The sequence below is a fragment of the Rutidosis leptorrhynchoides genome, chromosome 10 (genome assembly GCF_046630445.1).
Source record: "Rutidosis leptorrhynchoides isolate AG116_Rl617_1_P2 chromosome 10, CSIRO_AGI_Rlap_v1, whole genome shotgun sequence".
Lineage (NCBI taxonomy): Eukaryota > Viridiplantae > Streptophyta > Magnoliopsida > Asterales > Asteraceae > Rutidosis > Rutidosis leptorrhynchoides.
The window spans coordinates 354,430,712-354,446,393 of NC_092342.1; the positions used below are offsets into that span (position 1 = coordinate 354,430,712).

Below are 15,682 nucleotides of genomic sequence, written 5' to 3' on the forward strand. Positions count from 1 at the left end.
GGCCTAACTTACCAAAAATCACTAAGACTAGTGACCATGGCATTAAATCACCCAACTACACACCATTTGGTCATTCAAAACTCATTTGACCCATTTAAAGTCAACACACCCATTTGGGTCACCCCTAACCCAAATAACACCCATTTACAAAATCAACAAGGTGTGCTAGTAATTTACAACCATTTGAGACCCATAAACACCATTTAAACACTTGAAACCCTAGGTTAGTCATTCTTGAGTCCTCATGACTCAAACTTACCCAAAACCCCCAAATTACTAACAAATGGGTTTTAAGTTCATCACTAACCCAAACCCTAACCCTTAAACTAATTTAATGTAAGGAAATCAAGATTAGGACTTACCACCAAAATCAAAACGTAGCTAGTGACTAGATGAACAACTTTAATACTCGTGCTTAAACCCGAATCGAGCTCCTTCCTTCTTGATTTGAGCTTTCTCACACTAAAAATCTCTCTCTCTCTCTCTCTCTCTCTCTCTCTCTAAACCTGAAGTGGAAAGGAAAAAGTAGATAAAAAGGGAGTAATGACACCCACCAACTGGTCTTGGGGTCTTAAAGTCGTTCAACAAGTGAAAGTACCAAATTGTCCCTCTTCAATTTAAATAACAAAAGAATCTCCACCTGACGTTAGCCGCGCCGCGGCCCCATTCTGAAACAGAAACCGCCAGTTTTTATTTATATACACAATTTTGTACCATTCGAACTTGGGTCTTACAATTGTGATTATTATTATTATTATTATTATTATTATTATTAAGGCCAATATACTAAAATGTGTCTTTTCAGTTATATCGAATTGTGGTTTTGAGTTTGCGTTCACACTACAACCGGTCCCTCAACTTCGGATTACTTTACACAACGACCCCTCGAGTTTTCACTTTTTTGGGATAGAAAATGTAATTATATAATTTTATTAAAATAAAAGAAACTAATTCCACCCGAATTTTTAACGGGTCCGATCTTCTCGCTCGGTGCGAGTTAAATTTTTCCGAGACCACCGTTCAACTCGAAAAAATATGATGAACACAACGCGACTAACTATATGCGAAACGGACATCGTTAAAAAAATACTACATAACGGACCATATATTCTCGTTCGGCGTGAGTTAAATATTTCCGAGACCACCGTTCAACTCGAAATAATTTTACGAACACAACGAGACTAACTATACACGAAAAGGAAATCATTAAAAAAACACTAAATATTTCGGGCTGTATTTCATACACATACATACATGTCCAACAAACAACCTAACATACTAAATATATTAGGTATCAAACAACGTATATCCAAATTCGACCGCGCGTTTAATACAACCGCAGTAACGCGCTGTCGAATTTTTTTCTAGGTATTATTAACGTTATTTTATAGATTTTACGTTAAAGTGAATTAGATTCAATTTTGTATTATTGTTATTTATAATTTATAGTTATATTATTATTATATTATATATTATTTTTTATATTATTATTTTTTATATTATTATATTATATATATATATATATATATATATATATATATATATATATATATATATATATATATATATATATATATATATATATATTACTTTTATTATATTATTTATTTATGTTATGTGCGTATCTTTATTAATAAACTATTTATATTACATCATATTATTCTCTAGAGTAAATTTACTATAGTGGTCTTTCAAATAAACTTCCTTTTGAAAAGCCAACAATATGTATTTTATATATGAATAAGAATATGTACAAGTATGGTTCACAAATGAGAGGCCAAACAAGGCCTTCGACACATTACAGATACATATATACATGTATTACAAAGTCTCATGTTCAGTCCCACAATCAGAAGTCAACCTGGATCTCGATTGTTGGTGCATGGAGATCCCAAGTTGATAGGTTTAGAAGCTGTTGTTTAGGTTTAAAAGCCATTGTAACCAATCCAATGATTTTTTCCTCGAACGATTAATGATCCACTCGAATGTTTTAACTTGGATTTCGCTTACAACCTTCGAGATTACTCATGTGTCATTCCTAAACACCTTTTGATTTCTATTTTTCCAAATGTAGTAACCCGTGACCCACTCGACCGCTTGCCAAATTTTCTTATCTTCTCTCAAGATATTACCTCGACCCGAAACCCGAAAAGAACCTGATTATCTTCTCATTACTAGGTGGATTAGACCCCCACTAATTATAGATAGCTTTCCAAATATTCTTCGCCACTTTACACGAGATGATAGAGTGGTCTACAGACTCGATGATGTCGTTACACATGAGACATAATAACTGTGTTTAAATCAATCCCACATTTATCTCCGCTCTAACAGGGATTCTACAACGTAAAATTCGCCAAACAAAAATACCTATTTTCTTTTCTGTGGAAATAAACTTCCTTTTTAACATATCAAAAGAAACTATAGATGTGTTATGATATTTTCCTTTAATTTAATTTTTTACAACCATAGAACCACCATTTTATGCTTATACTTCAAAAGTAGTGATGACAAATGAGCTCCAAGAATCCGGTCAAGTCGAAGCTTACAATATTTAAATGTTGGTCGTAAAAGTCATGTTAATAGTTCACACTTCTCGTTTAACTAACGGGCTCATAAAACTCCGGTCGGTGTCTTTATCTGTAATGAACTTCACTCTAATATATATACTTATACTATTGTTGTATATTCAACAGTTGCGAGAAAATATATATAGAGTTTCCGTCTAATGAACGGGTTTATAAAATTAGTATTAGTATATTACACAAAAACTGAATTAGATAAATTAAAGTAGGTCCGAGTATATATAAGACGTACAAACATGTCTTGTATTTGGACTATACAAATGGCAACACCTCCATGACCTTTAAGACACCTCTACTCTGTCTCTCTCCTCATATTTTTTTTCTCTCTCTCTCACTCATCTTCCACCACCGCTAACCACCGGCAACCCCATTCATCCTTCTTTTTTAACACTCACACTCACCCTTTTTACAAAAAGTTTCAACCTTTCACCTCCAACAAAACACACCCACTCTTTTCTTACGCATGGAAGGTGTAACAGAAACCATTCCGGTTGTACATTCCATCACCTCCTGCGACGGTGCTGGAAGTCAAGATTTCTTGCAAATCAAAAAAGAACATGAATTCTTGAATAAAGATGACGGGGAAGAAGATATATCAGAACAGATAATGAGAATCAAAGAAGAACCCGTGTTTGTTTATGATGATGATGATGATCAAGAGGATAATTTTCTTGGTAGTGGTAGTAATTTGTTGAAATCTCCGGCGGCCGTATGGGTACCGAAACCGATAGAAGGACTGAGAGATGGCGGTCCTCCGCCGTTTCTAAAGAAAACATTTGAAATGGTGGATGACCCAACAACAGATTCAATCATATCATGGAGTGATTCTAAAAAAAGTTTCATTCTTTGGGATCCTCATAAGTTTTCTACTCATCTTTTGCCACAAAGATTCAAGCATAATAATTTCTCAAGTTTTGTGCGTCAACTCAATACTTATGTAAGTAATCTTTTATCGCTTTCTTTGATCGTTTATTAACTTTGTCGATTTTGCATGTCTTAAAGTGCATGATCAATTAGCATATATATAGGACTTGTTATATCAACTTGTTGTGGTTTCATTTAAATATATATATATTTATATTGAAATTGAATTTTTTTTCCCATGTGTTTTATAGGAGTATATACTTATAAGTTTGACCTTTGGTCAACTTCAGCAGCTAATGTATTTTCACGAAGGGCTTAAGTTGAATTCTTGATTAATTTCATATATAGAGTACGTTGCATATATGATGGTTGACTAGTTGATCTTGATTGGATAATTTTTGGTCGATTTGAAGTTACTTGTCTTTCTGACTTGATGCTTAATTACTTAATAATCACTTAATTACTCCTGTAGAGGTTCAAGAAAATCGATCATGAACGATGGGAGTTCGCAAATGATTTATTTCAAAAGGATAAGAAGCATTTACTAAGAGATATCAAGAGGAGAACAAAGCACCAGTCACAAATGATTATGCAAAAACAAGCGGAATTCGAACAACTATCGTGTGAACACAAGATGAATCCAACAATGGAATCTGAGATCAATATTTTAAGGGAAGACATAACTACACACAGACAGGAGATCATGAAATTGAAGCAATAACAAAAGAATACTGAAAAGCATTTGGAGATGGTTCATGAACGTACGTTGAGAATGGAATTTAAGCAACAACAGTTGTTGGTTTTCATGTCAAAAGCATTTAGAAATCCTGTTTTCGTTCAGCTTTTGCAGCATCATTTAGTGCCTAAACAAGATATGGGTAGTGGTGTTGAAATGAGCAAAAGGCGAAAACTTGAGCAAATGATCAACACGGGTAGTACTACTGTTGATCATGAATATGAACTCAATCGTGTTCGAGAAATGCGGAATATGGTCGATGATGCTGAGGTGTATACCGTGTTTTGTTCTGATGAATCAATAAGCCCACTTGAAGATCATAATAAGAGTAGGGAGGAATATCATGGATTGATCAATAGTTCAGATTACAATTCAGCTGAGAACTTGTTATTGTGGGAGGAGCTAATGCAGCAGGATGAATTGATATTGGATGATAACAACTTAGCTGGAAATAAGGATCATTCTGAAAAAACTTATCTTCAAGAATGGGATGAATTGATTTCAAATGTTTAATTAAGTACGTACATACGTACGTAGTCTCTAATTAAATCCATTCATGTGTTCATCATCATACTGTCAGCAGATATCACTTTTGGAGTTCGCGTGGATTAGTAGTAGCTAGATAACTAATTACACACTCATAGGACTGTACAGTTACATATTTGGGTTTGTTTTAGTTAAACTTTAGAAGGTGAAAAAACAAAAAAACAAAAAAAAAAAAAAAAAAAAAAAAAAAACTTCAAGAGAGTTGGAGATGATGTGAAAGACGTGGCATAATATGATCCTTAATGTTGATGTAGTTTGATTGAATTATTATGTTAATCAAGTCTTGTTAAAGCTAGCATAATTCAGTTGGGTCACTTTCATGATGCTAAACTTCATAAATTAGAGATACATCTAGATCTTGTCCCCGTATCTGAAACCAAAGCACAAAGCATTTCTCATCAAATTAGATGCCTTCACTATTTTGACGTGAATTTGATTTCTTATTATTGAAGGCAGATGATGAAAGCTAACTTAATCTCATCTCATTTTGATTTATCTAGTTTTTCAACTTCAATTCGAATAAACTCTTGCATAAAATTATTACCATCCGTTTGTGGTTGTGTTCTATTACAATACCTTGGAAACTGGATGTGGTTATTGTGTTCTATTACAATACCTAGAAATTGGGTTAGGTTGGGTTGGGTTGAATCTGTTACAATAGTTAGAAATTGGGTTGAGTAGGGTTGGGTAAGGTCAAGATCAAACAAGATTTGGGTTGGAAAAAAATCATGGGTCAAAACGATCAACTTTTAACTAGGTCAAATGGGTTGGGTTAAGACCCGGGTTAAGCGGTCAATTTTTAACTACGTTAAATAGATTGGGTCAAGACCTGGGTTGAGCTGGGTCTGGTTGGGTCGAAACGTACTTCTCATCATGAATTATTGAGTCGGGTTGGGTCGAGACCCATTTCATTTTTCATTTTCGCATTTTAGTTTTCAGTGTCGTGTTCGCAATTTAGTATCAATTTTCATTTTCTTGTTTCATTTTGGTTGCTCCTCTCCCTAGTTTCTTGGTAGCGAGGCGGTAACTTTTAAAAAAATTTCGATTTCATTTTTTTTTTCTTGTTTCATGTTTCACGCTCCAATTTTCAGTCACGTTTTAAATTTCAATTTTGTGTTTCAAATTTCAGTTTCGCGTTTTAGTTTTCAGTTTCATGTTTTAATTTTTAGTTTCGCGTTTGAGTTTGTAAATAATAAATACACTCTTATTAAAATAAATTTACGTTTAGGTTTACGATTTGCATCTACGTTAACATTTCACATATATAATTTGCGTTTACACTTACATATATTTTAAGTTTTGCGTTTTATGCTTATGGTTACATTTTCAGTTTACTATTTACATTTATCTTTTACTATTATGTTTTCTTTTACGATATACATGTACATTTTATGCTTTATTATAATTATTGATTGATTGATGATACTGGATATTGATTGATGATAAACTTGAACAAAGATAACATCGTTAATCATTGAATTCTATCTATATATCTAAAAGAGATAGTGGAAGTGAATAGGAAACTTTAGAAGTTTTATAAATTTACTCCAAACTTTTTATTTCTTATAACTCAACCACATTCTTTAGAAAAGTTAATTTCATAGTTTTTACAAACTTACCCCAAATTTTCCACATTTCATAATTTACTCATAAAACTTCTCATTCATTATAAATCGTCTACACAATTTTTACTATCTACTATCTACTAACTATTACTTTTACTGTTACTGTTATTGTTATTATTATTATTATTATTATTATTATTATTATTATTATTATTATTATTATTATTATTATTATTATTATTAAATCAATCACATAATTTTCTACTTTATTATTGGTTAACTTTTTTTCCTATTATAAATTAACTACGTAACTCATTTTTAATAACTGTTTTAATGTTATTATATATATATATATATATATATATATATATATATATATATATATATATATATATATATATATATATATATATATATATATATATATATAGTTTGTACCAATTGTTGATGTACGACAAGACGAAAAGTAAAATAAAAAATGATGAATAATTACTTTCACGCTTATTACAAATCAATCACATAACTATTTTTGATCCTTCCTCGACAAAACGAAAAAAATGATAAATAATTACTTTCTCAATAATTAGCTATGTAATTAATGTTAATAAACGGTAAAGAACCGGCGCAAAGCCAGGTCGTCCACTAGTTATAATTAAAAGTTTAACAACCCCGAAGGGTAACCTCAATAGCGGAGCCACCCTTATTGTTCTAATAACATTCCTATTTCATTAATAAGTACTTTCCCCGTCTCAAAAAACTATCCACCTTATTATTTTTATTTGTCTAAAAAAGATTGTCCGTTAGTATAAACTAGTTTACGAACCCTCGCTTCGCGCCGGGGTTCGGTTTTCAATGTATTTTAGTGCGTTTAGTTTGTAAAATTATTACGTGGCTAACGATGATGTCGTTGAAGCGTAACGCGAGTCGAACTAAAAGGTATAATTCGTGAAAGATTTAAATGTTATTTTAAATTAAATATATGTGCTATGTGCATCTCCGCGTTTCGCTATGGAATTGTCGACTTTTAAAAATTTAACGCAAAATCAACGTGTATGAAAAATACCTCAAATATTTAGCGTTTTTTAAAAAGATTCCATTTTGCGTATAGTTAGTGACATTGTGTTCCTAAAATTATTTCGAGTTTAACGATGGTGTCGGAAGAATTTAACTCGTTGCGAGCGAGAAGATATGACCCGTTGAATATTTGGGTGAAGTTTAGTTAAGATTTTTTTATGAAAATAGTTATTTGACACTTTACTCCCCTGTTTGGGGGCGGTTTTAATTTTTGAACAAAGTTTGGGGGGTTTTTTGGAAAAAGGAAAAAAAGGTGAAAACAAAAAAAAATAAAAAAAATGTGAAATGACGAAATATATTATATAATATTATTATAGTTATAATAACGGGGAGTCGAGTCGGGTCGGGTCGGGGTAAGGGGTAGGGTTCAGGGGTGTTTTGTATTTGAGTTTTTTTTTAGAAAAATTGGGGAGGGGCCGATTCGTACTTTAGATAAAGTTTGGGGTCCTTAGTGTGAGATTGAGATAGTTCAAAATAGTAGTATTGGGGAGGGGGCCAATTCGTACGTTGGATAAATTTTGGAGGCCTTGGTGTGGGATTGAGATAGGCCAAATAGTACTATTCATTTAGACTATCTCAATTAGATGTAAGGTATAATATAATAACAATGAAAAACCACTAAATCTACAATATGCCATTTTTATTATTGAATGTAATGCATTTAGTATAGAAGCTAGTTTATTAATTACTCTTTATAGCATCCTTCTATAATTAAAATACAGATACAGAGTAGTTTATTAAATGAAAGACATAATAGATAATCTATCTATCTATCTATATCTATAATCTATCTATATATAATCTATCTATCTATAATTTATCTATAATCTATAATTTATCTATAATCTATATAACTCTTTATAAATCATGAAAATAAATCTGACATGTCAGATGCACGGGCGGAACATTTAAGGGACAAAAGGGGTATCCGCCCCCCTCGATTTTGGGGGAAAAAAAATGTACACTAAAAAAAAAAAAATTACGAAAAAATAAGGTTTTTTTTAGTGTTTACCCCCATTCGATTAGTTTCTTACTCCCTTCAATTAGTTTCGCCCCCTCTCGAGTCGGGGTCAAGTTCCGCCACTGGTCAGATGGCTAATCACCCTACTTAACACAAATCCGACGTGTAATTAATTTACCTAATCAAGATTAATTGTAATTATGATTAATCCGAAAATCCCACATGGCCGAATGAGTTGAGGGATTTGGTACGCTGCACGTCCAAATCAATAAGGGGTCTCCATCTAATTTTTTTAGGGTTTCAATTTTCTTAAGTCAATTCCTTAAAAAAATTCCCCAACCATTCAATCCATAAACTGAATCATGTATGGATATCATCGATTAAACGATTTGATCCATTGTGTATCGATGGACGAACTCGATTCAAAAGATTCATGTCTTTGATTCATCTACGTCGATCAAATCTTCATCATCATTTAGATACAAAAAATCAACATTTTGTTACAACAATGGGGTGGATTTTAGATGAAATCGCACCAGTTTCATCCATCAATTTCGTGTCAGGTATGAATCGGTTTTTTTAAGTTCGTAAACCCAATGTTATTATATAGTTATTATTGAGATTCAGTTTATAATTTTTGCTAATTGGAACGTAATAGAATGTAAGTTGTTAAATTAGGGTTTATATTTTGTTCAACTTACGTTAGTTGATTAATTAGTTAGGTTTTGATAATGGATTTCCCCAAAATGTGATACCTATCAGTATACTACTATATCTTATGATTTTTTTTTTTTTTTTTTTTGTTTTTTGTTTTTTCATCTTAGAAAAAGGTAATTAAAATGAATAACTATTACTGTATAAAATGAATTGACTTCTCTCTCTTTTTACAAGCTCCAACTGAGTAACTGATAAAATTAATAACGAAAAGGTTATCATTTTGCGATTTTTAATCGGTCATGTGTAAGCATCATCTATATCGTTAACTTATCTATACGTACTAAAATGCAAGGCTTTATATTATAGTAAGGGGATACATATGACGAGAAACAGGGACTCAAAAATCAATATGCTACAACGAGGAAACTGAAGAAAAAGACAAATCTGATCGACAAGGACGAGAAGAAAAAAGTTTGTGCAAATCTTGAAGAAAAAAGCTCACAAACAGTTTAAGGTATCAAAAAGCTAATTCCCTTTTAGTTGTTTTTTTTTTTTTTTTTTTGCTTATGATCTGTTGTGTTTAATTTATGTGTATAAGTATTGATCTAAATGCGTGATTGATTATCTGGAGGAGTCAGCTATGTATATCTTGAACAAGTCACATTCAGCTTAATATATTTTGATAAAAATGAAACGGGTCAATTGATATAAAAGGGTTGTAATGAGCCCAAAATGTACTTTCAAGAAATTTAACTTACCAATATATTTTGGTACTTTATGAATTTTTTTTTGAACATATAATCATATGTTACATAGGTTGTGTTTGTTGTATCTCATGATGGTGGTGATGGTATAATACTGACTTTGAAGATGAATTTCTGCAAATATGAAGTACTACGATTTCTTGCTTGCGGAGTGTGTTCTAAAAATATTTCATTAATCAAATACGATGTTTGTTTGTTTCCTGTTGAATTTCTGCACTGAAATGTGGGATTATCAAGGTGAAAAGTACAGGTATACACAAGTAAGACTCTGAAGGTTGGTTTTCACCATGCTACCAAACAAAAGGTATGTTTTTTGTTTTGTTATGTTAAATGTTAATATGCTTTATTATTATGAATATTGATTGGGTTTTGAATGTTCTTGCAACTTGAAATTCACAAAATTAGGTTGTCTAAGGAAAGCAGTGTTGGAGAGGTTCTTGAAGTAATGAAGGATAAGGTATACTTTGAATTATCTCATCCAGATGCTGAACTTAGATTGCTTGAACTATTCTCTCACAAGATTTACAAGGTACCACATCATATATTGATTCTGTTGATTTCATACTTTCATTTCCAATTTCCAGCAAAATGCACAATTAGTTAGGATGTTTTACTTTATATTTGTGTAACCATAATGCTCATTACCTTGATTTATTGACTATTATATTTCTGAATTGCTCCTGTACTTGCAGATCTTTCATGTGAATGAGAAAATTGAAAACATAAATGATCAATACTGGACATTACGTGCTGAGGAGGTGAGTTTTCTTCTATTTTTTTAGATGTTTTTTTTTCTTCAAATGTTCAAAATGCCCAAATTACAAGACTAGCGCAGTAGCGCACATGTGTTTACAATCATTTTTTTTTTTTGTTTCAGAAGAAGAGAAGTATGTGGGATCCGAGGATCGTTTGATTCATGTTTACCATTTTACCAAAGAGGAACCAGAACCAGCTGGTACATAATGAAATACATTCAAACTGTCCTTTTTTGGTGTATGTCACTGTATCTGTCGAACTGTGAAAGTGTGAAACTAGGGTTCTTTTTATCATTTGCAGCAAGTAAAAAACTTCGGGGAGCCTTTCTTTTTAAAAATCCATGAAAATGAAACCCTAGCAGATGTTAAACTCCGCATTCAAAGGAAATTGGAGGTTTGCCTTGAACCTGTATCTGACTTGAACCTGCATATTACCAGTGGAAGTTTGCCTTTATATCTTTGGGACATCCCGAGTATCTACAAGATTCAGATGTTGTATCTAGCCGTTTTCAGGTTCGTACTCGAACTTGTATCATTAATATATGGTCATTGATCAGATGATGATGTCACCAACTAATTGACATGTGGTTTGTAGAGAGGAGATGTTTATCGTGCCTGGGAGCACTACCTTGGGTTAGAACATTCAGACACTACCACCCCTAAAAGGCCCTCCACAGCAAATCTGGTAAATCTTCGTGTCCCCTCCTTTAATTTGCCACTAATTTGGTTTTTGTCAAATAAAATGATTTTTAGTATTAAAATTCATTTGTGTGGGCTTTTGGGATTTGGGCCACGAGTCCTAACTACGCGCAATTTCATGTTGCTTGAAATCTACAGAACCATCATACGTATGAAAAGCCACTAAATATACGACTAGAAGAGAGAAGATAACTGTGAATGATGTGAAACGCAAAGCAATTGATAATTGGAGCCAATGGTTTTTGTTTTGTCAAAAAAACATTTTCTGTGGTTCCCTGTATAGTTTAGGAGTACATAAGAGGAAAGGTTTTATAGAATGAGTGTACAAACTGTATAATCTGGGTGTGCCTGTTTCTTTCTTTGTAGCATGATGCGAGTCATGAATTTTGTGTAAAAAGTTATAACTGTACAGCTCCTCTATTTTGTAGGGGATTATAGTTACAATTTATTGTATCATTACATCTCTTGTCGGTGTAGCAACTGGGCTAGGTTGATCTCTTAAAGACTTTGTGTACTATTGTTTGTCCAAGATAAACATGAGGAACAATCAAAGAGCATATAATTAACTAAAAGAAAGAATTACACAATCAAAGAGCATATAATTAACTAAAAGAAAGAATTACGTGGGTGGTCCCTTATGGTTTAGCTCAACCTTCATGCTGCCCATTACTATTTTTTTTATGTGGGTGCCTACTATGGTTTCAAAATGTCACGCCAGTGCTCCCTGTCTTTAACGTTGTTAAAAAATTCTGTTAATGTTAACATGTGCACTGCACTTGAGGGGTGATTTTGTCTTTTTATCTTTCTTTTATATATATATATATATATATATATATATATATATATATATATATATATATATATATATATATATAGGGGCAGGATCAATGGGAAAGTAACCATTCGGGGGAAGTGGGGGGAAATAAAATTATTATTTTTTTTCGTTTTTTTTGGAATTTTTTTTTCGGCATCAAGATCACACGAAAATATGAACATTTCGAAAAGACACTTCGTGATGAATGTTATTATTTAGGCGGGAAAACGATCGACAAAAATAACATTCAAGATAATATTGTTCTTGAAGAATGTGAACGTTTTTTTTCTTCATGTTTTGTGAAGTAAAATTTAGTCCGATTTAGAGTTTAGGGTTTAGGGTTTGGTGTTTTGGGTTTATTCCATAAACCCAAAACACCAAACCCTAAACCCTAAACTCTAAACCGTTCGTGTTAAAAACTCAATCTAAATCCCAAATCTAAACCCTAATCCCTAAATTTCTAAACCCTAATATCTAAACCCTATAAACCATAACATCTAAACCCTAATATCTAAACCCTAATATTTAAAACCTCAACATACGCTCGAAAAACACGATAATTGTTATATATTACTTCTTCGAGCGTTTTCCCGCCAAGATAAAAACATTTATCACAAAGTGTCTCTATTAAATGTTCATATTTTCATCTCATCTATAATGTTCGTGAACAAAGTTTTTTCAAAAAAAGAAAAAAAAAAGTTTTTGCTTCCCTCCGATTGGTTACTTCCCTCTTGATCCTACCACTATATATATATATATATATATATATATATATATATATATATATATATATATATATATATATATATATATATAAAGCCCTTTTAATCAAGTCTCCATTTCCTTTCGCAAACCCGGAGGTCTCTAGATGGATGCCACGTCGGATTCAAGTTTGAGATTTATATAGGTTAGAGATGGTTTTGTTAGACAAAATTATTTGAAGGTTAGAATTAAGATTTGATCATTTGGTTAACGATATATATACATTTCTAACCTTCAAATAATTTTGTCTAACAAAACCATCTCTAACCTATATAAATCTCAAACTTGAATCCGACGTGGCATCCATCTAGAGACCTCCGGGTTTGCGAAAGGAAATGGAGGCTTGATTAAAAGGGCTTTCGAGTGGTGGAAGTACTCACCCTTCAGATAGCAATCAAATTGAATCGATAATGTTTATAAAACGAATTGAATCGATAATGTTTATGGTATAAATCTCAAACTTGAATCCGACGTGGCATCCATCTAGAGACCTCCGGGTTTGCGAAAGGAAATGGAGGCTTGATTAAAAGGGCTTTCGAGTGGTGGAAGTACTCACCCTTCAGATAGCAATCAAATTTAATCGATAATGTTTATAAAACGAATTGAATCGATAATGTTTATGGAAGAAGATGAAATTAAAGCATGGGTTGCTCAAGTTGAACCAGGGGTTCTGATCACGTTTCATTCATTACCCAAGGAGGCAATGACTTAAGATTTATTCAATTCAGGCATTGGTTCGAAATATTGTAGCTCTGGTTTTAATATGTTTTTATATGTGTTATTCCCTTTAACTTGCTATGTTGATCTGATGTTGGCTAATAGCGTTTTGTCAGGAAGGTTTTGGGTCAGCTTATTTTCCCAGCTCACAAACTTATTGAAAGTTGGTAAAATGGTACGCTCAATGTAATTCAAACTTTAAGGAAATAGAAAGTGGCCGAGATATAAAGGTGTGGGTGGTTTATTTATTTTGTAGAGTCCACAGTTCTGAATGGGAAATCATTCGTGAAAAAAGCACATCTCAACATGTTGATAGATGGGTTGTAAATGAACAATATTCTACTCATCCTCTTCCACATCTTAATGCTTCACTCCTCAACGTCTCAACAGGTTAACAGTTAGATTAGTATTGTCAGTGTTATTTATTAATTTTAATAATTGTAAGGAAACCTGAATGCAATACCCAATAGCCGTTTGTTTTGGTAGGACTATAAATAAAAGTCAAGCCCAATCATTGGCACATGTTGGTTTATTCTGTAATAACTTTATGTTGTGTATGAACTATAATTTATCATAGTTTTACTAATATGTGTTGTTTACAAACACATATTTTACTAATTCAATCACAACAGTACTTTTGACACTTTTCTTATAATATCGTTATTTCATATATTAAAACATATAATGTTTGCGGATGAGTCCCCGTGCAACGCACGGGTTCATAAATCTAGTTAGTAAATATATCTTAATTCTAATAAAAATTCAAACTAGCACTTAATTTGGGATAGAGGGAGTAAATGAGTTGCTCCGTATATTATCAATTTTATATGACACTTAACTCGTAATAGAAAATTTATCAATGAAAGATTGTACATCTAAAATTTTTTTGTCTATTCGTTTCTATTTTAAAATATATCCAACTTTCAATCATAATATATTTTATTCGTATCTTAGTTAAAGTGTTTAGTGTATTTGACTATTTGTGTACAAATCTTCAAATTTCTTTTACTAACTAATTCTTTATTAAAAAATATATATTTCAAAAAATTAGGACTATCGGTGTAATTATGTATAAACCACATAGACCAACAATCTAATTTACTCTAGTATATTTATATCGTCCTATATTCCTCATTTCTCATTCGTATTATGTGAGATCGTTAATAGTATTCGACAACTAACTTAAGGCCCCTTCACATAATATCTTGGCTCTTTGTTTTTTAAAACAAGTAAATCAAATCAATAATTTGTATAATATTCTTTAAGTATATATAAAAAAAATTTAATGTGAAATAATCTATCAATATCTTTTTTCGAATGACATAAAAGTTTATTAAAAAAACTAGCGAGGCGCTAGAAATTACAAAGACATTAACGGAAATTGTAACCAAACATTTCAATTTAGATTGGCTTTCTTATAACGAGATGAAAGCCAATCGAAAGAGGACAATAGAATCATATCAATAACATGACATTTCTTAAAACTGCCGGGATTGAAAATGAGCCCATTGCCACACCACTTCTGTAACGATAACATTGGCCGCATTCTGAGACGATAACATCACCCATTGCCACATATCTTCGAAACATTGCCATTCTGGAAGAGTTAAATCAAGCCATCCAACGATAATGGTCCACACTTGCTTAGCTATATCACAACCGGAAAAAACATGATTGATGTCCTCGACCTGAATTCTGCATGAAGAACAAAGAAGACTCGATGTATCGATGCCACAATCAAGAAGATTACACATATCCGAGAGACGATCAAGTCGGAGGCCCCAAAGAAAGAAATTGACTTTAGGTGGAACCACCTTGCACCAATGAGCAGGGCAACCTCCCATGCTATCCGTGTCTAGAAATTTGCGAAACGAGGAGACAGAAAAGTTTCCATTTGAAGACAACGAACAGGTCCAAGTGTCCGGAGCCTCAGAAATATGAAACTGCCCGATTAAAGCTTGGAGGTTCGTAGTTGCTGATATTCAGCCCCTGATCGAATGGGGTGACGCCAATCCCAAAACAAACTGCCATTAAACAACCTCTCCGAAACAATGCAATGCTTAACAGATTCGAGGGCATATAACTGTGGAAAACAGTCCCGTAAAATGGTACCATTCAACCAACAAGTTGTCCAAAAGGGAATGCTAGACCCATTTCCAACCTTAATGGCGAAAGAAGAATAA

General features: G+C 32.5%; 2 protein-coding genes and 1 pseudogene across 3 annotated transcripts; 2 read left to right on the forward strand and 1 right to left on the reverse strand.

The window, feature by feature from the left end:
- Positions 1 to 3,048: 3,048 nt before the first annotated feature.
- On the forward strand, positions 3,049 to 4,698 carry LOC139871511 (heat stress transcription factor A-2-like; annotated as a pseudogene).
- A 4,039-nt stretch (positions 4,699 to 8,737) lies between these two features.
- LOC139873048 (ubiquitin C-terminal hydrolase 12-like) lies at positions 8,738 to 11,907 on the forward strand. Of its 2 annotated transcripts, XM_071860981.1 has the most exons (9): positions 8,738 to 8,894; positions 9,355 to 9,502; positions 9,990 to 10,056; positions 10,158 to 10,281; positions 10,445 to 10,510; positions 10,630 to 10,707; positions 10,809 to 11,020; positions 11,103 to 11,192; positions 11,345 to 11,907. In XM_071860981.1, the coding sequence occupies exons 3-6, from the start codon at positions 10,040 to 10,042 to the stop codon at positions 10,663 to 10,665; spliced, it is 243 nt and encodes an 80-aa protein (XP_071717082.1). In that variant the 5' UTR covers positions 8,738 to 8,894; positions 9,355 to 9,502; positions 9,990 to 10,039; the 3' UTR covers positions 10,666 to 10,707; positions 10,809 to 11,020; positions 11,103 to 11,192; positions 11,345 to 11,907. The 2 variants fall into 2 exon arrangements, with proteins under 2 accessions (XP_071717082.1, XP_071717081.1); XM_071860980.1 differs by lacking the exons at positions 8,738 to 8,894; positions 9,355 to 9,502 and having other exon boundaries at positions 9,541 to 10,056; positions 11,345 to 11,906.
- Positions 11,908 to 14,977: 3,070 nt separating this feature from the next.
- LOC139871512 (uncharacterized) lies at positions 14,978 to 15,343 on the reverse strand. The gene has a single exon (XM_071859213.1). The coding sequence runs from the start codon at positions 15,341 to 15,343 to the stop codon at positions 14,978 to 14,980; it is 366 nt and encodes a 121-aa protein (XP_071715314.1).
- Between the last annotated feature and the right edge of the window lie 339 nt (positions 15,344 to 15,682).